This window comes from Equus asinus, chromosome 3 (assembly GCF_041296235.1).
Source record: "Equus asinus isolate D_3611 breed Donkey chromosome 3, EquAss-T2T_v2, whole genome shotgun sequence".
Lineage (NCBI taxonomy): Eukaryota > Metazoa > Chordata > Mammalia > Perissodactyla > Equidae > Equus > Equus asinus.
In genome coordinates this window covers 58514167-58541607 of record NC_091792.1, presented here as the reverse complement: position 1 = coordinate 58541607, position 27441 = coordinate 58514167, and the positions used below count along the sequence as shown (strand labels likewise).

The following is a 27441-nucleotide window of genomic DNA, read 5'->3' as shown; positions in this document are numbered from 1 at the left end:
CATATCCGGCTCTCTCCTTATCCTGTGCTTGTTCAGGAGGTTTTCTCCAACTAAGGTATTAGTATTGACTGAGTGCTTATTGTGCATCACTTTATATAAGTTATCTCATTTAATCCTAAAAAGAAGTAGTCCCCATTACATCTATTTTCCACAAGATGCTCAGAAAAGCTGAGTAACTTCCCAAGGTTACACAAATAGAGAACAATGGAACCAAGATTTGAACCCAGATCCGTCGGGCTCTAAAATGAAACTCTTCTCCCTTCTAGGGTGTTTTTCTGCATTCATATACCCAAATTCTGCCTTTCCAAAATCGATCTGTCTTTCAAGGTTTAGCATAAGCTGTAAGGAGAGGAACTCTTTCCCGTCCACTCCATCCCATAGTGGTCTCTCATTCTCTTAACTTAGTGTTATTAATGCAATGTCTCAGATAACAACCACGGGCTACCTTAATACTCCATCTATTATTATTCCATTCTATTTTTCTTTTTAACTTTTCATTAATCCATTCCTTCTCAGCCTAATTAAATTGGAAGTTCAAAGGGCACATTCTGCATGTTATAGTTTATTGTATCCCTTCGCAAGCATGGTAAACACCCAACAAATCTGACTAAAAATGACTAACTAATGTTTACACTTCCATTCTCCCACCGAGAATTTTTGTGCCAATTCCCATTGTTATGAAGCAATACTCCCTGAAGAATTCGTCTCCTAAGGTTATTGTAAAAAGAGAGAAAACAGGAAAACTTGAAAAATTAAACTATCTTTGTAAAATATTTTAAAGTCTTTAATTATTAACCTTCTGGAGCATCTGCTTCTGAGAAATCTACCATACCAGTGTTAGTGAGATCACCTTATTAAGATTTTCCTTGCTTCCTTCAAATGCCCTCGTTTTCAAAGGTTAATTACTTGGTTGTAAAAGTGCACTCCAGAATGAAATTTACCCTATGAGTTCTCCATCTTGATGTGAATATTCTTCGCAGTTTTTTTCAAAAACAGAAAGCCATCTGTTTAACCAATTTGAATACATTCTTATAGAATAATAAAAAAAAAATAGAAACACAGAGGTTCATGGATTTTAAGCACTTTTGAGTATTTGTAAAACACATTATGACTTTGATGCTTGGAAAAAATATGAAGTGGTCCTTTCAGCTATAAATCATCACCAGCAAATAAAGCTGAGCTAGAAGTGGGGATATCTTTAGGACAAAGATTTTTTGATCACCCAAAATGTTGATCATTTGTGGACCATAGAAAAGGAGGATTTATTATTTTTGAATGGTTCAATTTTTTAGTAAGATACAACACATATAATTTGAGAGAACATCAAACAGAATGTGGTTCTTATTAATATCACATAACCTTTCCTACAAAATTTTTCCTTTTTCCAGCCTAGCTCCCCTTAAAACCAAAGTAAACATGTTGACAACTACAACTTAGGAAGGTGTTGGGCCAGTAGTCTCCCGTTTTGAGAAACTGGATCATTAATTCAATATCATGTTACTAGTTATCTTCATAAGGCAAATACATGGGGACAGACTCTATTCTGTAGGATTTAGTCACACACAAGTGGCAAAAACCACAGAACACAGCTCTTAATCAGCTGAGCCTTCGACCACGGACTCACTCTATGCACATATGTCACTCTCATTATCATTAGTATGAATAAAATTCTGACTTATTTTTCACATTTGGGAAAGGCTGTATCTCAGTGTTTGTGGTTAGATATGTTCTCATAAAAATTATATTGTGCCATTACCAAATGTGTTTATACACATGAGTATGCTTTAGAATTGAATATTTTCCTCCAGAGTAGAATAAATCATTCTTTCCTGAACAATGTGTGATTTATTTATTTCCTTTTTATCCTAAATGCTCGTATGAATTGAAAGTTAACATTTTTGTTTTTAGAATTTTTAAGAAAATCAATGAACTCTAAGTTCTCAAGTTTGATTTATTCTGGGTATTACATACAGTAGGCACTCAATAAATATTTATTGAGGAATGAATGAATGAATCCCAATCACCTGAACTTGGGAACTTCCTCCATAATCACAAAGGGGTATACCCTAGAGGAGATCCCAGATGGAATTCAAGATAAAAGTCTCAAAAACTAGGCTCAGCTCTACCTCATGTAGTTGATTCCATTTAATTCTGAGTTTGAATCCCAGGAGGAAATAGTCTTAAGGTTTCCAAAAGATCCAGACAGAATTGGTTAAGCAGAGGCTAAAGATAGTAGATGCGACTATATCTTTAGAAGAACTAGCTTGGATCTTCCTTTGTATAAAAGAATAGAGCCCCTGAGGCTCTCTCCTAAGTCCCCTCTGGAGGCCATTCTGAGTTGGTGAACCCGGAGTCACATTTCAGAGTTGTATGGCTGCACATCAAAACAATGCAAAAATGAGTTAACACCAATGCATTCTAAGATCACTCCGCCTCCAATCCCCACTCCTACTGCCACTGTTACTGGCACAGTCGTATCCAGGTGGGGAACCTGCCCACCTCACCTATGACCTGAGACACACATCAGAGTAGCAAAGGAGCCTACATTGAGGGTTCACATTTAAGTGAGTCGACCTTCCTACCCTCTTAGATGGGGAGCAGAAGGAAGAAGACACCCAAGGTTGTGTGGGAGGAAGTCAGGCTACTTATTTTTATTAAGGAGCTTACATCAAAATCAATGTATCAAGCAAATATTGACTAATACCCTCTCACAGCATCAAGTTCTTTACACGGTAAGTCAGTAGCTTTTATGCCCTAGATGCGGTGAGCTCAAAGAAAGCCAAGACATCCATCTGGATTCACTAAATTATTGCCTGCATAAAGCCAATGCCTGTCATATACTAGATGCTCAATAAATATATGGCAAGAGAACACACTCAGGAGCCGGTCTGCATGGGTTGCATTCCTGCATGTTACTCGCTAGCTGTGTGACGCTGGTAACTTCTTTGTGCCTCAGTTTCTTATCTATAAATAGGGATAATAACCATATCTTAGTCAGTAATTTTGAAAAATAAATGAGTTAATATAAGAAACGTACTTAGATCAGGGCCTGGCACATAGTAAGTGCCTGTATTATTCTTATTATTACTGTTATCATCATTATTATTATTATTATTCTAAGCTCTAATTCCTAGTGTAGGGTGGAACAGGGCCTTGACCAACTTCTAGGACTTCATGCTATCCTAGAGGTGATCATCACCCTGAGAGAATGTTCACCTCTATAATAAACCACCCTCCTTTAGTCAATGAGAAGACAAAGGTCATCACCCAATAAAATGAATTCTCCAAAAGGCCTAATGTCTTGCAATGTTTAAAAAGATCCTCCAGGGCAAGAAGCTTATCACCACTCTTGTCCTTAAGTATTAAAAAAAAAAGTTATGCCCGAGGTAGTGCTTAAGATCCATTGATATTAAACACAAAAAATAACTTCCCCATACATGCATAATTTACACAAAATGCCATCAGCGCAATTTCGGCAGGTACAAGGAAACTCTCGATATTGCTAATTGTTCATGGACTTAACCTCAAACGATGATTCAGCTAAATGCTATATTGGATTTCATCATTTCCATTTACACTGCCCCTGCAGTAATTCTCTGAGGGGTTTATGGTTCTCTAGAATGGCCGAGGGCCTCAGTGTGTGCACTCGGGTCACTGTGGAGGGCCGTGTGGGTGGAAGAGGAACAGGAACATCTTAAAACGAAACAGCTGCATCAGAAATGGTCAAGGCTTGGGCGCAATACGATAGCCGCTATTAAACCGCACTTTGAGCTTCTCCTGGCTTTGATGATTTCCTTCTTCCTCTCAAAAGTTTATCATCCTTTTCCTGACCTCAAGTCAACCTCATAAAAGCCCAATTTTTGTTTTGGTTCATATTAAAGTTTTCAGTGTATTGTTGTTGGTTTCAGGATTTTGATTGTTTTTGGATTTTGTTTTCTCTTTGTCTATTTGGGCTGGGAAAACTATACAGCGAGGTGAACTAGCCATGCTAAATTCTCCTAAATGGTCATGGAACTAGGAATTTTTTTTCCCCAGTGTTCACCTGTTTCACAGCTCCTGCCCCCCGTGGCACTTCCTCCCAGCAAGCAGCTGGAAATGCCCACTTGGGCTGCACATTTTTTTCAGGCTGTGTGCTACCAACTGCCCGTCCTGACATCTCTCATTCCACTGTGAGCTGGTTGAGCTAAAAGGCTTCATGTCAACGCCCAACAATGGCGTCCTTCAGTAAACTTTATTATTCACTATTTCAAGAGAATGAAAGCTTAAATGCATTGTTAGAATGAAAAAAAGAATTTAATGCACTTCAAGTTCCTTGAAAAAGATGTGTTGTAGTAGTAACACAAACTGTGATAGAATTGGAAAGATTCTAAAGAAGCGGGTCTAGCACCTTCTAAGCCTCCTATGAGAGAAATCACTTAAATGAGCTATAAATAATGCTCCCCAGATTAACATACCTCAATTCCACTGTTGTGTTTAATATAATCTTTTCTTAAGGTGATAATTAATAAATCACCACTTAAGGCTATTTAATGATGCTGAAATGAACCCTAGACTTGTCCGCCAACTCATTGGGACTTTTTCCAGCTCCCAAAGACCACCTGGGATTTGTCTCAGTTCTCTGATTCTGTGTTTCAAATCAGCCACTCAAAGATACAATTTGCTGTCAGCAAGTCTCCTGATTTATTGAATCCTTCCACAAAATATGTCCTGAAGTTCTCACAATTTAACCTGTGTTTGTCATGACGGCAGCTCCTCTGCAATGACTACAGCACTCTCCGCACTGTCAGCTGTTTGCAGAGGCCCTGTGGCTGTGCTGGTGGCCTGGAAAAGCAAGACCAACCCTCTTAATGTTGCTGTTTCTTTATCTTCTCAATAAATCATCAATAGATTTTTTTAATTATGCTTACAATCTTTACTATTCCCCTCCAAAAATGAGAACATCCAAGCACACTGCAAGAGTATGACACTGTGTAGAGAATCAATAGACTGTTTCTCACTTTAAGAAGACATTTCTAATTGCATCTACAGTATGCACACATTGTTTTTTCAATTCACAGTACAATATGGGAAAATATTGGTTCAAATAGAATAAGGGAAAAAAGAAGGAAAAAGAGAAAAGAAGGATAATGAAAACTCCTCTCTGACTTTAAAAATAGATTGTGACAGGTGCTGCCCCGTGGAATAGCAGTTAAGTGCACACGTTCTGCTTCAGCGGCCCGGGGTTCACCTGTTCAGATCCCAGGGGAGGACATGGCACCGCTCGACAGGCCATGTGGTAGTAGGTGTCCCAGATATAAAGTAGAGGAAAACGGACACAGATGTTAGCTCAAGGCCAGTCTTCCTCAGCAAAAAGAGGAGGATTGGTGGCAGATGTTAGCTCAGGGCTGATCTTCCTCAAAAAAAAAAAAAAATAGATTGTGACAATCCGATCCTGTGGAATCTCAGTCAGCTGATAGATTTTAAAATTACTATGGTTTGCAAAGCAGAAGTCCTATGAGGGAGAGGTGACTTTTATCCCCAAAAGAAGAGCCTAAGAATGCACTATAGTCCATAATAAAAATCAGAAGGAAAAAATTCAGAAGAGTTTGAGAAGTGTGCTGAAAATCATTCTTCAAGTTAACAAATCCTATTCTCAATCTCCTCCTTTCTCTATTTTCAGGTCAGTTCTGGAAGTCACTGAAGGTCAGGCAACTTCTTTATTCGGCTTTTTATTTTGAGGTAATTGTAGATTCTCATGTAGTTGTAAGAAAGAATGGAGATTCCATGTACCGTTTATCTAGTTTCTCCCAATGGTAACATCTTGCAAAATTATAGAACTATATCACACCAGGATATTGACACTGATATAGCTAAGACTCAAAATATTTCCATTCTCACAAGGATCCCTCAGCCCTTTGACAGCCACACTCACTTCCCTTCCATTGCTACCTCTCCTTAACCTCTAATCTTTTCTCCATTTCTATAATTTCATCATTTCAAGAATGGTATATAAATGGAATCGTACAGTATGTATGATGATTTAGAGTTGGCTTTTTGACCCAGCATAAGTCTCTAGAGATTCGTTCAGGTTGTCACACTTATCCATAATTCATTCCTTTTTATTGCTGAGTAGTATTCCATGGCTATAGACATACTCTGATTAATGACACATGCTTAACTGTTAACACAACGGTTAACAGTTTGATTACCCATGGAAGGACATCTGAGTTGTTTCCAGTTAGGGGACCTTATGAATAAAGCTGCTACAAGCATTCATGCACAGTTTCTGTGTGAACTCAGGTCTTCATTTATCTGGGATAAATGCTCAGCAGTACGATTGCTGAGTCATATGGTATCTGCATGTTTATCTTTTTAAGAAACTGTCAAACTGTCTTCCAGACTGGCTGTATCATTTTAAATTTCCACCAGCAATGTGTGAGTGATCCCGTTGCTCCAGGTCCTTGACAGTGTTTGCCGTTATCATGGTTGATTTTTCTTTTTTTAAAGATTGCCACCTGTTGCCAATCTTTCTTTCTGTTTTTTTGCTTCTTCTTCTCCCCAATATATATAACAACTATGGTTGTATATTCTAGTTGTAGGTCCTTCTGGCTCTGCTATGTGGGATGCCACCTCAATATGGCTTGATGAGCAGTGCCAGGTCCCCGCCCAGGATCCAGACTGGCTAAACCCTGGGCCGCAGAAGCGGAGCATGTGAACTTGACCACTCGGCCATGGGGCCGGCCCCGTCATGGTTGATTTTTAGGCAAAGCCAGAGATCCAATTTGAGACAAAGCTTAGAGCAAGGCTTTCAAATTCAATACATTTTTTTGTTTTAACGTTACCTGGAAAATAAATATATACATATTTTTTAATGTCAGCTCTCTTTGTTTTAAACTTCACTACATAAAAGCTGTGTACTTTAGACTAATTACTTAACACTCTGAACCTCAATTTCTTTATATGTAAAACATACCCCTCCAAGTAAAGAACTGTATTAAAGGAATAATGTGTGTAAAGAGCATAGGTTAAAATAAGTGCTCAATAAACGCTAACTCCTTTCCTCCACATCACTCCGTTTGATCCTTATGTATTCTAGTGCAGGTGCTTCCTCCTAATCCATTCCCAGCGCCACCTAGAACCATTCTTCTGTTCAGTTTTATAGCTCTGTCTGCCCTTAGTTCAGACAAATATGAATATAAAAAGGTCTTAAGATGATGGAAGAGAAATAACATAATACTGCTTTCAGAAAGCAAGTTCAAACCCATCTTTGTTGCCTATCCATCATGTGAACTTGGGCAATTATTTCATATCTCTAGTCAGCATCACAGATGGTTCATCTCTTCCATCTTTAGAATGGACAGAATCTGGCCTACTTTACCTGTCTTACAGAGATGCTGGATTCAAAAAGAAACGTAGGAAAGTAAAGAGTGAAGAGCTATAGAACCACAAGGCAAATAGAGTAAGGCAAGTTATAAAAAACAAAGTTCAGCGCACCTAACGGTCTCATTCTTTCTGTCATAGGACGTCAAGGTAGAGAAATGGCAGGAACCACAATGACTTCCGAGTCTGGGACAGTGGTGCCCCCAAAAATGGGGTGCAAGAAGATCGTATTAGAAATTCTCTTTACATTTGTTTTTTATATAAACAATCAGAAATGAGTTCACCAATGCCCTCACTTGGTCATAGCCAACAGTTGCCTTGGGCAAACGGTGTCCTCAGGGAAGGGAGCAGATCTCAGCTACAGAGGGGTTGACAGTGGCCCCCTCACAAGCTCACCTGGACTGAGATGTGATACGGTTTGTGTGGCCCAGTAGGCAGAAGTAGATTATACAATCCAGTTTTAATTAAACTAACCTTCACAAAATGAACAAGTGGCTTAAAAAGATTCCTGCAAAGAACCTCAGATTGAAGATAATTCAAATACAGGCACAACCCCTTCAACAAGAAAAAGGCAGAGGGCCAGCCAGGGGAGGAGTGGTTAAGTTCCTGTGTTCTGCTTCCTCGGCCCAGGGTTTCACTGGTTTGGATCCTGGGCGCCGACATGGCACCGCTCCTCAGGCCACGTTGAGGGCACGTCCCACATGCCACAACTAGAGGGACCCACAACTAAAATATGCAACTATATACTGGGGGAATTGGGGAAGAAAAAAGCAGAAAAAAAAAAGATTGGCAACAGTTGTTAGCTCAGGTGCCAATCTTTAGGGGAAAAAAAAGGAAAACGGCAGAACTGACACTTCTTCCCCGCCTAGTTAAGAACTTCAATCAGCCACAAAACAAGGCAGAAACACTGACAACACGAAGCGAACAGTAAATCAACCAAAGCATTTGTAAATAATCAAGACTATTTGAAATGGGGATTTGCATCCACTACTGATGATGCTGAATCTCACCTTAAAATATTTAAACCTACTGTTTAATTCTTCTTTATCTTACTCTTCTTAAGTTCATTTTTTGCATGGGTTTATAAGGTATGTAATATATCAGTAAAGTAGTACAGATATACAATTTGCAAATAAATACACTTAACATGTTTTACTGTTGGGGTGTGAATTTAAAATAATGGGGAGACCCCATTCATTGAACCTCGGTTCGGTATCTGAAATGAAGGGAGACAGAGCTGTAAAACTGAACAGAAGCAATGTTTCTAGGTGGCACTGGGAATGGATTAGGAGGAAGCACCTGCACTAGAATACACAAGGATCAAATGGAGTGATGTGGAGGAAAGGAGTTAGCGTTTATTGAGCACTTATTTTATCCTATGCTCTTTACACACATTATTCCTTTAATACAGTTCTTTACTTGGAGGGGTATGTTTTACATATAAAGAAATTGAGGTTCAGAGTGTTAAGTAATTTGTCTAAAGTACACAGCTTTTATGCTGTAAAGCTTAAACCAAAGACAGCTGGCATTAAAAAATATACATATATTTTTTGTGTCCTGGATTGCTTGCCGTTTCTCTAAAGGTTTATGGTATTTGAAGCTGTTTCATTGTGGGGAGTTTGGGCATTAAAATCCCCTCACCTCCCGGGTGGAGGCATGACCACATAAGCCACCTTCTTGGTAAGAATGAATCACATCTGACATTTGGTGTTAAGAAAAAAAATGGGGAGACCATTGACCTAGGGTATTCCATTTCTTTAAATTGCCAGTTTCCCCAGTTTCGACCTTTATGTTAGACACCGAGAGACCACACCACACATGGAAAAGATGGCATGAAGCTAGATGTCCTCTGCCAGTCTGGCAGCTTGCTATCACTAGGACCATTTCCACATACCTTTCTAGAGCCTCTGAAGACAGCCAGAAGCCATTGCCTTCACTCTGTCAACCTTGAGGGCTGGAAGCCACTGCAGACTCCACAGACAATTCCCAGAAGTCTGCAGGGTTGTCAACATCCCCACACTTACTCAGTGACTCTCAGAAGGTAACTGTGGCATGCCACTCCTAACATTGTAGAGCTATGCCAAGAGAAGAGCTAATGTTTATTAAGCATTTACTCAATGCCAGACTCTCTACTAAGAACCTTATGTGAATCATCTCACCAAATGTGCATCATGACACTGTGACAGAATCTACAATTATCTACCTTTTACAGATGTGGTAACTGAAGTAAAGAATGGTTGAATAATTTTCCCAAGATCACAGGCTGATAAATATTGTAGTCAAGACTCAAAACTGTGCCTCCATCTCCAGAGATTTTGCTCTTCATCACTCTGTTATGCTGCTTTACATGCATAATAGTAGTTTTGTTTCTGTGTCTTTATTAAGATTTCTTTAAAACATACTCAAAATTAATTTAAAAAAATTGTTGCCTTTCAAGCGTCATTTTGCTTCATCTTGGGATCAAAATATTTACCAGAATACACCGTTGATCTTATAATAAGCATCAAAGTAAATTACATTTATAGGAATTATTGTTACAAACGTATTTGAAAAATTCATCTTATCAATGCTTTTTTTTTTTAAAGATTTTATTTTTTTTCCTTTTTCTCCCCAAAGTCCCCCAGTACATAGTTGTATATTCTTCGTTGTGGGTCCTTCTAGTTGTGGCATGTGGGACACCGCCTCAGCGTGACTCCATGAGCGGTGCCATGTCGGCGCCCAGGATTCGAACCAACAAAACACTGGACCGCCTGCAGCGGAGCCCATGAACTTAACCACTCAGCCACGGGGCCGGCACCGATCTTATCAATTTTTGAAACACCTACTTTAAATCCTCTCTGACATGAAGCAGGGCATGAATAACAATACAATAAAATATGTATGGCTTATATTTACTTACTGAGGCTGTCCTATTTGGGGCACATCATGAGAAGACAGGATTCTTTGGAAAAGACAAAAATGCTGGGAAAAGCAGAAGGCAGCAGGAAAAGAGGAAGACCAAATATGAGATGGATTGACTCCATAAAGGAAGCCACAGACATGAGTCTCCAGGAGCTGAATTGGGCTACTGAGGACAGGACACTTTGAACATCCCTCATTCATAGGGTCACCAGGAGTTAGAGCCAACTTGACGGTATGTAACAACAACAAATCTGAGGTTGTAAGTTAAAACTCCTAGCATCCAAGACAATGAGAAAAATCAACGTGTGATCCAGTTGTTTCCACATGTTCACACAGTTAACAATGAGAACAAAAGACCCTAGGGACAACTGAGTGAACTTTTCAATCATTGGTGTAGCTATATTAATACCATGTAATAGTAAGGTCTTTAAGGAGAGAAAAGTCCAGAGAGTTGCAGCCACTCGTAGTTCTGTGACTTTTTAGAAAAATACAGCAAGTAGAAGGACAGGTGGGAGGAAATGGAGAAATGGCAATTTCAATAGAGAAATGCTTCTGAGGGCAAGTTCTACATGATCATGTGTTCTTGCCTGCCTGGGTTAAAAACTCTTGAGCTTCTCTTCTCAGATATCCTCATTACAGACATCTAGGTCATGATTCTAAAAGCACTGTAATTTACAAAGTGCAGCCCACACCACACAGACTCAAATGCCACTTTGTTTCCATGACTATTTTATCTCTGATAAACCATCGTATTGATTTTTATAAATACTTCATTAAATATCACTCTATCTGAAAAAAGAAAAATTCGGCATTCAAACAACTAAGCACATCGGCAGCCCAATATAATATGTATATTTTGTAGTAAAGCAAAAATAGTCACTTGATTAGATTCTGTGATTTTATTGCTGACATCATCTTTACTTAAATAGTATAAGATGCAAAGAACTTAACAATGTTTGGAAATGTAGAAAGAATTACTAGGAATGTAAGGAGGCAGTTTTTCACTGTATTTCTCCCAGATTAATAACAGTTAAAGTTGCCCGCTTTCTTCCTGAAAAAAGTTGTTTTCACCTTTTTCTCAGCAAGTTGGAGTTTATGAAAATCACCTCATGGATACACTTTATTTTTCCAGTTTAACACCAGTTTGAAATATTCAATGCTTTTTGACACCAGTTGTTACAACATGCATTCATTTAGAAAGAACAGTGTTATAGTGGATTAAAGGTCCTTATATTTTAACCCAATATTAAAAATTAAGATAGCTAATATTTTCCTATATACCAGAATTTATATATATTTCCTTGATTTGGCTTCTTCATCCAGTGAAATCTTTATTTTAAAAATCACTGCATGGAAGAAGACAAAAAACAATCATTTGGTTATTTGGATCCAATTCATCCCTCTCCTGTTTGTAGAGAAACAGCCAGATCTTGCCTATGAAAGCTGGCTTTCTCAGATTTTGTGTTTCTGCATTCCTCCTGTCTTATATCGTGCGTCCCTCTTTAAGCCATCATTTCATAACTGTAGGTAGAAAAAGCTCTCATTCATTTTCTCTGCCTTCAGATTTTAACAGAATTATTTTTAGATGGACCACAAGCAATTTCATAGGAAACAAACCATTTTCTGGTGGATTCTGCAAAGGGTAGGCAGTCTGTCCAGTGCACTGTCTGTTTGTCACCCAGCACAAATAGGCAATCCTATTACCTCCAAAGGTATTAGGAAAGTGCTCCCAGCTGAAGGCACTTATCCAATTCCAATTGTTATTTGGAAGTCTAAAATACTAAAGGGTATTGTTCCAAGAGCTACTGTTTTAAACAATGCAATGCCTGTTTAGAGGGAAAAATCAGTACTTGAAAATCTGAGTTGGTTTAAAAAATAATAACTGTGCATCCAAAAAAGAATTCTTAAAGAAACATTTATATGCCAGGCACATGTTTTTAATTTTGATAACATTGGCCAACCGAAATAAATATGTAGACCCTAATAATTGTTCTCTATATTTTGATATTTTTTGTATATTATTCTATTTTAGTGAGTTTGCAAAGAGGCTAATGAATAACAATGTAGGAAAAATATATATCTGTCAGCACAAAGTTGTGGTTTGTAGACATTACAAAATGCTATGTTGAAAAGAATTCTGTTAAAAAGTAATTGAAACTGTTCTGATTTTAAAATAAATGAATGCAGCCACATCCTTACAGGATACTGTCAGATAAAAAGTAATCATGTTCCCTCTACAATTCTGTTTGTTGGCATTTATATAAGAATAATAATGCTTTAAGGTTATTTTCATAGTTGTTCACTTAATGTGAGATTAATATCAAAATCTTCATAATTATCTGAGATCACCCATTTGAAAGTGGTGTGCTAAAACATGTGAATGGTTAAGACACTCTAGCAGTTTAATACTAAACAGATTAACACACATGAAAGTAATATTATAATTTGCGTATTGAATAATATGCCAGACCAATTTTTTTGGTGAATAGAGAATTCTTATGAAATGGTACCATTTCTGGCTACTGCTTCCCATTTCTTGAAATACTCAAGCAATCAGCTAGAAAACTTAATGAGAGATATACATGGGTATGCAAGTCTTACGGACTTGAAATATGATTCTGTGGCTTTGTCATTGCATCATTTTATGAAACCATCTTTTCTGAGTTTTGCTTTAAATGAAATTGAGAATCAAAATATTACAAAAGGAGGGTGATCCAGAAGAATGAAGAAACAATTCAGGTGGGATTTAGTAATCAAAAAACTTTAAAGCATAAAAGATAGATAATTAGCAAGAACGGCTATGAATTTATTTTATGATCACGAGCAAACAAATGTAGGTCCATACCTCATGCATTTTTAAAAATATAGAAGCATATTTTCATATGTACCCCAGAGTCTTATAAAAATATTTCTCTGCCTCAACTTTGCTACCTCCTTCAGAAGGTGACATGAGAGGAAAATGAGCAGTCATTTAGAAAGTAACATAAAATTATAAATTAATTACCGAAGTCATGCTCATCTTTCTTGAACGCATGTGAAAACAGACTTCACATCCCAGACCCAATTATTTCATAATCCTTGCTGCATTTGGCTATATGGGTCAGGGCGGGGTGTGAAATCTTGGAAAAGAAATTGAATGTAACAAATACAGGTGCCTCCCCCCAGATATGGAGAATGTGTGTTAAAAGACAGTATCTGTACAGTTTCAGCTGCGCCTGAAAGGGAGGTGGGATGTCGAGGATTTAAATCATGTTGTTTCCACTTACGCAGAGAGAATCCATAAAAAGAGATTTATTATCATATTTTCTTTTTGAAATGTAGTATTTGTTTTTGACTTTGAAAGTGCTCCTCAGCATAGAGCAGAGTAAATATTACAATTTTGTTAAACAGCAGCCAAGATTTAATTGTCTGTGAAATATAAGGCTTAGGACCTGATTTGAGTTAACTACTGTTCTGCTGATACAAACTAGGCTGGCCTGCGGTGTGACCGAACGCACCCGGCGGCTGATTTACACCGAAGAACCATCCCGCAAGAAGTCAAGGAGGGCTGGGGGCAGCCACACGCCTGCAGGAGCGCATCCAAAGGGCTTGCAGCTTTTTTTTTCCTGCAGCAGATTTAAAGTGACTTTGTACAAGAAGTCAAACAAGAATAAGGAGCTATGGAAAATATAACAAATCATGCTAGCAGTTTAACAGCTAGAGAGAAGGGAAATCCAGTAGTAACCGCTAACAAATACTGAAGAAAAATGTAATGGGGATAGAAGAGAAGAAAGGGAAGAGGCGAGGAAGGAAGCTGGGTGAGGACACGACACTGATTGCCACATGTATATTGCACATTTTATTTTTATTGTACGTGGTACCTCAGTGGCTCAGTCAGGGACCTGAAAAGCTCGTCTGCTTTCACACTGCTTTGCGCGCGGCTTTAGGAGAGGCTCCGCAGCCCGTGTCCCCTCGCGTCCCCTCCCCCGCACCACCCTCTCTCCTCCCCACAGTGGCTCTGCGGGTCGCTTCCTCCACCCGCCGCGGGTGCAGAGGAGAAGGCGGGCGGCTGCAGGTTTGCCCCGGTGGCACCGCAGCCACAAGCCAACCCGTAATTGCAAAGCAAACAAGGCTGAAATATTGGATTGGTCTCAATCGTGACAAGATCTACGCTTTTGCCGCCAATTTGTTTGTGCAGCTCTATTTAAAGGCACTTGATTGAGGAAATGTTGAAAATAGCGGTGAGGGTTTCCCTAATGAGACCTCAGGAGGGAAGCGGCGGCCTTCGCCCGGCGCACAGGGCGCGGGGGTGGGGGCGAGGGACGCGCTTAACCCCTTCCTGCCGGCCTCCAGCGGCAAGTCCTCGGAGCCGAGCGGCGGAAGCTGGGGGTCCATCCCACCCGGGAGCGGTGCCCTCCCTCGGCCTGCGCGACAGAGAACCGGCCTCCTGAGTGGCGGGAACCGAGAGGGGGGTGGGGATCAAAACGAGAATTTAACGAGGATGGAGGGGGCGGCCCAGCAGCCAACGCAGGGGCTACAAGGCCAATGGCCTAAATCCGGGGAGGCGGCTCTGGCCGCGCCCCTTGCCCCCCAACACCCTTGGGCCTTGGCTGCAGCCCGGCCTCTCACTCTCCGGAGCCCAGCGTCCTGCGAAGGCTGAGGCCCTTGGATCCCCAGGGCGGCGCGATTCTGCGCGGCGTGGGCACCAAGACCAGGCGGTGCCCTCCGATGCGCCCCGGCCCATCGCGGAGGGGCTGGGTCTTCAGGCGGCTGGAAGGAAAGGCAAGAAAGCTAAGAGACGGGAAGAGAAAATGCATAAACATTTATTGAGCGCAGCCTGTGCGTCAGGCGTCTCGATCTTTCGTGCACCTTCATCTCATTTAACCTTCCCTGCACACTCTCGAGGTCGGTGTCATTCCCCACTGTTCAGATGGGGAAACTAAGGCTTAGAGAGACGGAGGAGCTTGTCCGAGGTCACGCAGCCAGTCCGTGGGGAGCCCAGAGTCCGCCCTGCCCAGCTCTGACTCGGGAGCTCAGGACGTGGAGAGGGGCGACCCGGGAAGGCCAGGCTGGGGCTGGGTCTCCCACGCTCGGATCCAACGACGGCTGACGGAGACCCATTGCAAGCGCGATCCATCCGGAGGAAGCCTTCCCTGCTTCTCTCTAGGGCGTGGAGATGAAGTTCTGTTGCCTAATGGAAGACGTCCAACTCCTCTACTAGCTCCAGTCGCTTTCAAAATAAAGAAAACCAATCCGATTGCAATTGGGATATGCGGAATTCACCCGAGTTCTCTAAGTCATCCCTTTTACACAAGCTGTTTAAGCATCTACTGGGTACAATGCATTGATTGGGCTCTCAAGGAACCCACAATCACAGGAGGTGAAAGATAGGTGCCCAGAGACCTACCAGAGGGAATATGGGGAGGAGCACTAGAAAAGAGTTCAGAAGAAAAGAGACTTCATTTGGGGGAGCAAAGAGAAGGGAAGCAATACCTGGAAAGGCTTCCTGGAGGAGGTGGAATTTAAGCTGGGCCTGGAAGAAACAAAGAAGTGTGGATTCTTTAATGTGGGAGAGAGATGGGTTGTTTGCCAGCTATGCTGACAAGTCAAAGTGTGCCAGACCCATACCTGGAGACAAAGTGGGGGTCACACTTTCACCACCTGCTGCCATCTCCCGGCTGCACCTCCAACTTGGAGAATTGTGAGTTGATCAAGCCTTGGGCGGAAATTCCAATCTGTCTCAGGATTGACAACCGAGGGCTTGGAGATGACACTAGCAGCTAGACTTTGACCTTCCAGAGCTCCGGACTTGGGCCAGAAAGGACTGTCAAGGGCAGGGGCAGGAAAATGGCACTGGGGGCACCCTCACCACAGCTCCTCACCATAAGCCACACATTCCTGCACATTTCCCCAGAGGGCTCTGGTCAGAGATGTACCTTGGCCAATCTGAAGCTTGTCTTTCTGGAGTCACAGGCAGATGTAGATTGGGAAAATGAAGACCCTTGGGGTGGAGGGGCCAGGGAAGGACTGGTTTCGGTTGTACTTGCCCAAGTATGATCTTCGCCTTCTGTCAGCAAAATAAAAAAGCATCAGTCACACCGATTTAGTGGAGCCTTCAAATGTATTCTGAATGGAATTCTGCTTTTTTTTGTATGCAACCAATTCTTCATTTGAAGTTGGATGCTTTGCAAGCAGAATGCAATTCCGTTTTTTGTTCCTCGAGGTTTTGGCCTGTGTTAACTTAAGTGGGCACTCACACAAGTATTAAAAAGAAAACCATTCTCTTCTGGAAAATGGAACAAAGTAGCATTCACGAGGCAGATATATAATCTGTAACAACAAATGAGCCTCCTAGTGCTGCGCATTTCCAGCAAGCATCCTGCCTTCTCTGTTTATATTATAACTTTTCTCCCTGCAATTATTTTTATTTTAATTTTCTGTCACTTTAACAGAAACCAGAGCCTTTTCTTTTAATGTTTTGTACACAACATGTTCATTTTGATAAGATGTTCTTTCCTATCCTCTTTTAGCTTGCCTTCCTTGTTTAGAGTTCTGTATCAGGAGTTTCTAATATTTCTCTCTCTTTTTTTTTTTTAAGAACTTGTCCCTGTCTTGCTTTATTTGTTTGTGTGAAATTTAGTTTGAAAGGAGATCAGAGAGAGCAGGAGGGGTTTGTAATAAGAGAATGACCGAATGACCCAAAGGCTGATTATCTATCATTAACTGGAGACTCGGTGTACCCAAATTACCAGGGAGACCTCAGTCTGCCGGATCCTTACCCGGCCAGAAAGGCAAGCATGGAATGCGCACACTGAAACAGGCTCGTGGTGTTGCAAATGAAGACACTCTGCTCACACATTTTCTTAAGGAGATTTCCTTCAAAACTCAACTCCAGTTCAGTGGACAAATTTGTGAGATTCTGACATGTACACAGGTAAAAATCTCTGCCGAAAGACTAACTTGAACAATTCCGTAACTAACTTTTCTGTGTTGTTTCGTTAGAAGCAAAATTGCAGTTAATTGTCTAAGCTCCAGAGAATATTGAGAAACCAAGCCAAGCTGCTTTTGATCTGCTCGTGCTGCTAAACCCAAGCCTTGTAAAAATCGAGATTTGCCATTAATATTGACAATAAAAGTGTTTCTTTTTGTTAACCTGAAACCTAACCATCCTGGCTCACGTCCCTTGTCTAGAAGGAAAGGCCCTAGAAGAAAATAGAAAAGGCTTGGGAGAAACTGCCAGCACTAAAGAAATCCATTTCTGTGAATTTGCAAAGGAGGCTTCAGAACTGGACATCCCAGGAATGCGACAACACTGCAGCCAGAAGTGGGAAAGCACAGGCCGTCAAGTCACAAACAAACCCTTCAGTCACAGAAACGGCTTGTCCAAAGCCCCACATTTTAAGTTGCCATTTGCCCTCTTTGCTTTCTTATTTTATTCTGAACCCCAGACCGAATTGCAGGCTAGTTGAAGTCTGTTACTTACTGTTCCCATAGAGCAGAGCGCGTATGCAAAATTACAACTACTTCCTCACCCAAATGTTGAATGCTTTCCTCCTGGCTTAGAAGAAAATATTGCTAATGTGTATGTAATTTGCTTGAAACAAGAATTTGGATGAGTAGTTAACATAAATCCTGTGGGATGTATTTTCTTATGCCACTTTTGCTCTCAACGCTATATTTTACTACAAAATAGCAAAGATCAGATTTACAGTACCTCTTAGGACCAGTATAATAACATTAATAACACCTCCCATGTACACACACTGGCTCTTGTGAAGCCCTTTCACATGTAATATCTTTTGTTCCCTTTAGTCTGAATAAGTATTTTAGCTTCATAGACAGACTTGGATGCCTGGCAAAACATCTAGCTCTCCCTTATCATGAAATCTGTCCAGAGCAGCAGCACATTTGCCAGTGACTGTGGAGCTCTAGTCGCGATTAGTTGGAGAAAATGAAACACCCACTGCCTATAATCCTGGATGTTAAGATTATTCTTACATGCTGCACACCTTAAACTTACACAATGTTCTATGTCTGTTATATCTCAATTTTTTAAAATATTTTCCTCAAAAGATGTAAGGATGAACCAGTATCTTATTCTTTTTCACCAGTTTCAGATTCAATGACACAAAAAATCTTGTAAATCCAAGCATTGCTGGAAGGTAAATTAGAAGGGAGGGAAGGAGAGAAGGGAGATAGGAGGGAGAGAGGTAAAGAAAGAAATAGACAGAGAGTGGTTGGGAGAGAGAAAGAGAGAGAGAGAGAAGGGTTAAATGGGGAGGGGGTGAATTTACAGGCACCAAACAAGTTCCATTTTCTCCACTGACTTAACTGTTTCCTAAGCAAAACTGGGCTGAAGGAGTCATAAGCAATCATCCCCTCCATGGTCATCATCGCAGATGGACCAGCCCCTCCCCACCCCCATCTCCACAGATCTGCTTTATTTGGGGAAAAGGAAGGAAGAGGGCTCGTTCACCAAATACCCCGCCCCCATCCCAAAATCCAAAAAGAAAATGCTCAGAAGAAACAAAACCTCATAAGAGCCAAGGGCAGCTTTTCCTGCTCTTCATTTTTGAAACAGACATGAAAGTCCAATCAAACTTGATTCTGTTTTGTAGGTGTACACAACACATTTCTGAAGCCACTGTCACTTGCTATGTTTGTAGACAACTATTTCCCAAAAGAAAAACAAGAAAGGGAAGGACTGAAAAACTCCAGTTAAAAGGAGACACTCAACAATATGCCCCACTCAACAATATGCCTTGTTTTAGATGTCCTAAAGTCTCTGGAACTAAGTGGCTAACATGTAAAAGGACTCAATCCTACCCTAGCACCAACAGGAATGCAAAGCCATCAGAGTGTCGCAAGAAGTACCATCCTTGGAGCAGGTGGGACTGGGGTTACATCTTCAAGAACACATTGCTTCTTCTGCCACCTTCTGGGTTGGATGTTCTTTCTGGGGTTCTTAGCATGCTGTGGGGTTCACTTTATATAACAGCATTATAGATCTATCAGAGAATGCTCAGTCACTTCTACTATGTTCGTTGGGGAAAATAAGGTAAAACGAGATTTGAAAAATGATGAGGGGAATTGAGCCATAATTCCCGTAAACATAAAATGTGTGTTTATGGCCCTCCGGCCTGGTTCTTTTCAGGTCCAGTTTATTTTGAGTTCTCATGAGCAAAACACAAGATACAAACTGCCCTTGCTTTTGAAATAATAAATACCTCAAAAATATCTGTATTTTCCCTAAAAACAGACTGAAGTTTTTTTAAAAAATATATTTAGTTTAAACCAGATTGATTTTAAAAGTAATATCTCACAAGATCAAAATGTTTGCAAGCGAGTGCTCAGCCTCTCCTGTGCCCTTTGAATCTTTTCCAGGGGAAGGGGCGGGGTGAAGGGAAAAAGACAAGAGACGTGGGCTCAAAATGTATGTTTGAACCCGGTTCTGTCTGTTTAGCTGGAGGCAGATGTAATGCACAGCACAGTGGGCATACCATCAGCTACAGTGAAGACTATGGACACACAATCACAAACATTCCCCCAAACTGGGGCTGCTTTCCTCTGAAGCAGCCCCTGGGTAAGATGGTTTGCAGCTCAGCCCAGGGCCTTGGAAAAGGAGAGGTGGTTAGTACGCCCTTGCAGGATTCCTCCTGCGGGTGGCCTCCAGCCCGTAACATCTCAGCTGCTCATGTTTTCGAGTACTCAGAACATGTGCCCTTTGGGGAACAGCACATCAGAGGCCACGATAGTACAACCCAAGGTTGAGGTCCCTGGGCTGACATCTAAGCTGGGAACTTCACCATCCTCCCTTTCTTTTCCCCCTCCATCACCACCACTACCACCACCAGAAGGCACAGGCCACCTAAATTGAGGGCAAACTTGAGATGGCTTCTTTGCCTCACAGCTTTCCAAAGCAGCAGGCTAATGCAGCATCCCACTAGACCTGGAACAAAATGTGCGCCAAGAAGGACACTAAGACAAAAAAAGTGGATGCATTTGGTTGTGCATTAAGAGTGGAGCTCAGCTAGTCTGGCCTGTGTCAGCAACTACAGCTGAAGACACAGGGGTTCATCCATTTGTCCCCTGCCTCCAAGCCGCCTTCCTATGGCTGTAGCCCCTGGGTTTGGCTTTCTGAGATACAAGAAGCCCTAGATCCTTGGACCACATTAGTTAACCGATAATGATACTGTCAGTGAGGATTGAAGTTCAGATTAGCAACTTTTACGACTTTTTTCTGTTCCATGTTGTCTATCTCTTTTATCACTTGCCGTGCTATCAGGGACCATGAAGAGATTCGCCCATTTTTTGTTTCAATTAAAAGAGCATGAGAAAGGCTGAAAGTGGCAAGTTCTGAAGGCTTTGCCACTGAGGCCACTTGCCTCTGGTGGACACAGCATCCCAATCCCCAATCCAGTCCTCTACCTGGTCTCTTATTCCTCCTTTCAATTCCCAAAACTCCCTCTGGGTCTGAAAGCAGCCTACCAACTCCTGTCCCTGAATTTGTATCTGTTTCTAGCAGGAGTGCGATCATCTTATTTTGTCTACCTGCTCCCAAGGCCTAGATGTGTTTTTATAAACAGACTTTTTTTTTCAATGTATCAAACGTCAGAGGATTGAACTACCAGTATTTACACATTCTGGGTTGCCTCTCTGGTGAAAATGTAAACAGAACCCCAAGCACACTACCTATATTCTTTCCTTGAAGAACAAGGTCTTAAAGACTCTCCTTGTGCTCATAACTGCAGACCCACCCAAGTTGGAATTTCGAAGCTCTAGGTCACTATTTTGTTCCGAGCCCAAATGCAAGCCCCTGGCACTTACCAACAAGTCTGTTTTCAGCTACTCCCCACCTCTTGTGCTCTGCCTTAAGATGCTCTGCTGGGGGGTCCGGGGAAACTGACCCCTCACTGAGAAAATAAAATGGGCCCTGCATGGGCTCCCAGCCTGGATTTCTACATCCTTCTCTGACTCCTTTCTCCTCTCCTACCATCCACCCACTGCAGATCTAAAATCTATTTCTCAATGCTGCTGCCCAGGGCCCCCAGGGTGGTGACTGGCGGGGCCCCAGCCCCGAATGCCTGGCAGCACGGGAGTTGGGAGTTCCCCAACTCCGACCTCCATTCGCTCTGATCTTGCCTTCCATCCCCGAACCATGTACCTGGCGGCAAGCGCCCACCGGCAAGGAAAGGACTGCCTTCACCGAGTTCTTGGGGTTTCCTTTGCGGCCTGGGGCCTGACTCTGCCTCCAAAGGAAGATATCTGAGGTGTTGGTCTCCCCTGGGCAACCCTGGCCCGAGCCGGCTTCTACACACCCCGCCTTCGGGTCTCTTTAATTTACGGCCCGCAGGCTCCTGTTGACACCCTTTTCCACACGGAGCTCTATCAGGCGGAATCCGCATCTACACATCAGCCTCCCTTCGCGGCTCCCATCAAGCCCCGGGGATCATTTCAGCTCCTGCCACTGTCCGCCCCCACCTCTCGGCCCCTTCCGAGTCTTCTCAAGATGCTCACGCCACGCGGGCGCCGAGGCCCCTGTGCCCTGCGGCCCGGTAACTTACAAGTGGAGATCCATTTTCCGTTATAATGCGTTCAAGATCACCAAGGCCAGCAGTCTAAACATCCACGAGCCGTCCTCCCGGCTTGCCTCTTAAACTGGTGTTTAATGGTTCCCCTCCGATAACTAAACCTGCTTTCCACAGATGCCCGCTTTTATGAGAGAGGCAGGAATGCAGAGACATATTTATATGTTTGTTCATAAAAACTGGAAAATAAGCTCTGAACACGCTGTAAAAGATATTCAGTTACTTACCAGACAGGCTAGTTAAACCAAGGGAACACCGATACCGGCCACACCACAAATTCGGGGAATCGAGGTGCCTGCGCCTTGAAATCGCCCAAGGTCTTTCGTTGGGGCTGGTGTCCCTGAAGAATAGGGAAATAAGAGCATTTACAATCGGCTTGACCGTTCGTCCGAGGGTCTCAACCACCGTCTCCAAAAGCAGCCACAATAACAGGAGCCACCCCAGGCAGCCCTGGCCGGGGGAACGTGGTAGATAAGAAAAGAGACAGCAAGACCGGGGTTTCCAGCCTGCGCCCAGGTCAAAGAAGCAGCCTTCGCCTGCCGCGCCCGGTGCCCGACCGGGCGGAGAGACAGCTCCGGCTTCCAGTCGCCCCTTTGTGGGGCCCCCGCCGCCCGCCTCCTCTGATCTCGGCCCCTGCTCAAAACTGCATGAGGCTGCCTGCTTATTTCCTTACCTCGATGACCTACAAAACAGTTAGAAAAGCAATAGCTGAGTTGTTGGGGTTTTTTAACCAGAAAAGAAAGTAGAGCGATACTGTACCTGGTTTGAGATTCTTCAATATTTAAGACTTGAGGGGAAAAAATATTTTAATTGTGAAGCATCTGCTAAACACTTGCATTAACCTCTGGCTGATAAAAAGTTTTTTTAACCCTGCCCCCCCTCGTTTTAATTATCTTATGGTTATGAAGGGGCAGCCAATCCTGGAAGAGGACCTAGGCAATTAGCAAGGAGAACATCAAAAAGTTTTATTGCAGAGCGCGCGAGGCGCCGCCCCCGCCGCCCCGGGATTGGCGTGAGGAGCCTCTGACGACATATATTAACCCGAGCGGCCCTAAAGATGTAGCTGTACATGGAGATCTTGCTGGGAAAATCCGCTTGCTCCCCTCACGGCGTCCAGTCCCGGAGAACCGCCGCCGCCGCCACCCAGGAGCTCCCTCAGCCACTGCGCAGACCCCTCCGAGAGCCGGAGCCGCCGCCTTCGCGCTCCAAGGCGCCTCCAGGGCCCCAGATCCTTCCCCCGAAAGAAGGAGAGGATCTGAGAAAATGGATGCACTGAGACCTCTCTGAAAACCCTCCGAGGGAGCCCGAGAGGAGCGAGGACACGTTACTCGCAGCTAAAATCACATTCAAGGACCAAAACAACAACAACCAAAAAATTCATTAAAACAATAAGCGCCCAAGAACCCAGATCGGGCTGGTGGGGGGAGGGGAAGGGGCGGGAAGGGGAGGGTCGCATGGAGGTAGCTTCACAGTGAGCAGTCGACCCCGCAGCCTCCCTGCAGAGCCGGGCCGGTTCCTCCAACCGCGGCTCGGACTCGTCCCGGGACTCCGAGTTAGCTTCGGTGCCAGGAGCGCGGCCCGGGCGTGGAGCCCGGCGACTCCTCAAAGCAGCCTCGCGGAAGCCGGGCACCTTTGCATGAGCACGAGAGGATTCTGCCTCCCCACAGCAGCCCAGGAAGCAGGAGCCGGCGCGCGGGCCGTGGAGCAAGGCGGGAGCCGCCGGCGGCGGCGGCGGCGGCCAGGGGCGCACGGTGCCGGGACCAGCTCGCCGCGCCCCATGGGGAGCCGGCAACCGCAGCGCTGCTAAGGCAGGCCCAGCGGGCCAGGCGGGGGGCCGGGGCCCGGGCTGCAGCACCCCCCTCTGTGGCTGCGGGGCCAGCCCGGGCGCCCGGGGGCTGGGGGGTGGGGGGTGGGGGAGGCCGCCGAGCGCCGAAGCAAGGGCCCGGGCCGAGGGCGCGGCGGGGCTACGCGCACGCTGGGGCGCGTGGAGAGGCGCAGAGGGCGAGATGAGTCTGGTAGGGGGCTTCCCCCACCACCCGGTGGTGCACCATGAAGGCTATCCGTTCGCCGCCGCCGCCGCCGCCGCTGCAGCCGCCGCCGCCAGCCGCTGCAGCCACGAGGAGAACCCCTACTTCCATGGCTGGCTCATCGGCCACCCCGAGATGTCGCCCCCCGACTACAGCATGGCCCTGTCCTATAGCCCCGAGTACGCCAGCGGCGCCGCCGGCCTGGACCACTCCCATTACGGGGGGGTGCCGCCGGGCGCCGGGCCCCCGGGCCTGGGGGGGCCGCGCCCGGTGAAGCGTCGGGGCACAGCCAACCGCAAGGAGCGGCGCAGGACTCAGAGCATCAACAGCGCCTTCGCTGAACTGCGCGAGTGCATCCCCAACGTGCCCGCCGACACCAAACTCTCCAAGATCAAGACTCTGCGCCTGGCCACCAGCTACATCGCCTACCTCATGGACCTGCTGGCCAAGGACGACCAGAACGGCGAGGCGGAGGCCTTCAAGGCGGAGATCAAGAAAACAGATGTGAAAGAAGAGAAGAGGAAGAAGGAGCTGGTCAGTACCAGGGGGCAGTGGGCTGTGGGGGTGCGGGGTTCGGGGCACCGCTGTTCCCGGTCTCCTTCCAATTGGGCTGAGCAGTGGCATCCTGCCTTCTTTGGCTGCGTCCTGAGCCGAGGTTGTTTGTACCAGGTTGTGGTAAGGATGGTTTCCCGCAGAAGCAGAGGAGATGGGGAAGGGTGTCAGCCTGAGGAGGAGGTAAAGAGGGATGCTCCGCGCTGGTGATCTTCCCTCCGGGATATTGCTGCTCCCCCAGGCATTTAGGGCGGGCCTCGCGGACTAAGGGGCCGGATTGATCTTCCCATCGCACTGGCCCGGACCCGTCATTCCGTGTCCGTTAGAGCCTTCATTTGGCCTCCAGTCCTATCTTGCTTTCAGATATTTCTAAAATAAGTCGCCCAGAAGCGCTCGATTCCAGTTATTTCGCTACTGATCCCATTTCCCTCTCTTGAGAACAGGCTGCCACTGATCTAAGAGAGTTTTAAGGTTGTTCTCATTACTATGCGTGGAAGACGTAAAGGTCAACATGCAATAAGTACTTTTAACTTCAAAATGCAGCTCCAGTTTCTGTCTGGCAATGAGGTTAAAAGGTAACTTCCTGGATGAGTATACTTCAGGGGTACTTCTTATTTTATTGGAATGAGCCTGTACATTTTGACACAAAAAAAGTAAATATTACTGTGGTCATTGTTATTGTCGTTAATAGTACGACGAAATTATAACTGAAAATTAAAGTATTCTCAAGTTCCTCCCAAGTGCCCATAGGGTGGTGGTGTTGAGAGCAGGGCTATTGCCATGAAGGGCCTGCAAAGGAATTCCATTTGTCGAATTTTTCTTCTCTGGGGCCTGTGGCGCTTTAGTTACTGCATAACCGAGCGACCTCCCCTATAGCCAGGGATTTCAAAGACCTTGGAGGAGAGGCACTACAGAGCCCCAGGCGGAGAGCCGCGGGCGCGGGCGGAGAGGCCCAAGCCAGGGCGGAGGGACCTTCTCCCCATCTTCTCCAGAGCGCAGATCTGGGATTGCGATTGAAAACAGGGAAACCAGATTTAGCGCCGACCCCAGCTCGCGCCCCTACATCTGGAGTTAGAGAAAAGGCCCCCAGCTCCTCCATAAACGACTTGAAAACGGGCGGTTGTTTATAAACTTGTGGATCCGGTAGTTGAGCGTTTCAGGCGCGAGGAGGCCTGGGCGGTAGCCAGAGCAGCGCAAACCTTCGTAGCTTTTCTGCAGGGACTGGGACTTGAAACCATCCCACTTCCCATCCCTTTCTCCCTCTCTCACTGTCTCTTCTGGCCCAGGAAGCGCTAGGGGGGCGTGGAACCGGGTATCCTCTCTGAATTTCTCTTTCCACTTTTCTCCCCCTCACCTCCCCTCTGCCCAGAACGAAATCTTGAAAAGCACAGTGAGCAGCAACGACAAGAAAACCAAAGGCCGGACGGGCTGGCCGCAGCACGTTTGGGCCCTGGAGCTCAAGCAGTGAGGACGAGGAGGAGGAGGAGGAGAGCGTGTGAGCCGGGGCCCAGGAGCCGGATGCAGACCCAGGACTCCGGGCATGCTCTCCGCGCTCCGCTCTGAGGACTTCTTGCATTTGGAATCATCTGGTTTATTTATGTGCAATTTGCCTCCCCTCTCTTTGCCCCCCTTTGAGGCATCCGCTCCCCACCTCCCCTTCCAAAAAAAGTGGATATTTGAAGAAAAGCATTCCATATTTTAATATGAAGAGGACACTCCCGCGTGGTAAGGGATCCCGTCGTCTCGTAGATTCTCTGTGTGTGAATGTTTCCTCCTGGCTGTGTAGACACCAGCGTTGCCCCCTCCCCACCCACCCAACCCCTTCAAGATAAAGACATCGGACAATAGTGTATATGTGAAGTGTATCTTTAATACTTGGCCTTTGGATATAAATATTCCTGGGGATTATAAAGTTTTATTTCAAAGCAGAAAACGGGGCCACTAACATTTCCGTTGGGGTCGGTATATAGTGCTGTCCTTTCATCTGTGGTCGTTCCCTATTCGAAGATGTTTCCAACAGCTATTTGTTTTGTGCACTTCCGTCCTCTAAAACTAAGTGGAATTTAATTAATATTGAAGGTGTAAACGTTGTAAGTATTCAATAAACCACTGTGTGTTTTTTTTACAAAAACCCCAATCTTTTTATGATTGATACCTCAAAAGAGTTTTGAAAACAAAACTGTTATACTTGTTTTCATAATATTTAAAGTATTCAGAAGTAAACTAAATTATCATGATTGCCTCTAACTTTGTTTAAAAGAGTCAGTGTTCCGACCAGTCATCAACCTGAGCTCCGGCCCTCCCTTAAAGAGAAGTGTCCCTTAAAAGAGGTGTCCTTGGAGAATTGTTCCTTGGTCCTGCCAAAGGGCCTGGGGCTCTATCCTAGTCCTGTCTCCTTCCCTCTCCCCCTACCCCCCCAGGAGAACGCTGAGTGGTTTCTAGAAGGACAGTCTGGGCCAGGGAAAGGCCTCTGCCGTTCGCCCATAAGGTGGAAAGGTGTCCTTGTTTTCCTGAAATCAACCAGATGCCATTCGGTGGGGGCTTCGGTTTTTGTTTGGGGAGCGCGTTGTCGGTGGAGGAGGTGTGAGGAGCCCCCCCCCAAGCGTCACTGCAGCCGCAGGAACTAGTCTAGAGTTTTCAATGCAAAGTATCCGGCTTTTATCCAAGAAAAAAAAGAAGAGGAAAGAGGGAAAAGAGGAGGTTTTTGCTTGTCGTCTCGATGGAGTTGGGGGGAGGAAGAGAATTCTCATCTGAGCAGGAGAGGGGAGAGGGAGGGCCTTCGAAAAAAGTCCAAGATTAGGTAACAAGGAATTTTACGTCAAGTAAGAAATCGCGAACAAGACCATGGATTTAAAGGGGGTGGGGGCAGATTTACAAGGAGCTACAGGGAACTCAATATTAACTGTGCTATGTCTGAAGTCTTCCCGGCCGCAGGCCAGCGGAGCAAGCGTCTCCCTCCCCCGGCTACCAGCCGCCCGGGACTTCACCTCGTCGGAGGTTCGGTCTCCCTGAGTCCCAGCACATCCCGGAAGGAA

General features: G+C 44.6%; 2 protein-coding genes across 2 annotated transcripts; one reads left to right on the top strand and one right to left on the bottom strand.

The window, feature by feature from the left end:
• Window positions 1-15046: 15046 nt before the first annotated feature.
• Window positions 15047-22898, bottom strand: LOC106831734 (uncharacterized). The gene is made up of 5 exons (XM_044766419.2): window positions 22856-22898; window positions 22055-22495; window positions 16176-16306; window positions 15733-15772; window positions 15047-15469 (listed from the first exon to the last, which is right to left on the bottom strand). The coding sequence occupies exons 1-5, from the start codon at window positions 22896-22898 to the stop codon at window positions 15273-15275; spliced, it is 852 nt and encodes a 283-aa protein (XP_044622354.2). The 3' UTR covers window positions 15047-15272.
• Window positions 22899-23477: 579 nt separating this feature from the next.
• On the top strand, window positions 23478-26537 carry HAND2 (heart and neural crest derivatives expressed 2). The gene is made up of 2 exons (XM_014842139.3): window positions 23478-24388; window positions 25776-26537. Exons 1-2 carry the CDS (start codon window positions 23834-23836, stop codon window positions 25872-25874), a joined length of 654 nt encoding a protein of 217 aa, XP_014697625.1. The 5' UTR covers window positions 23478-23833; the 3' UTR covers window positions 25875-26537.
• Window positions 26538-27441: the final 904 nt, after the last annotated feature.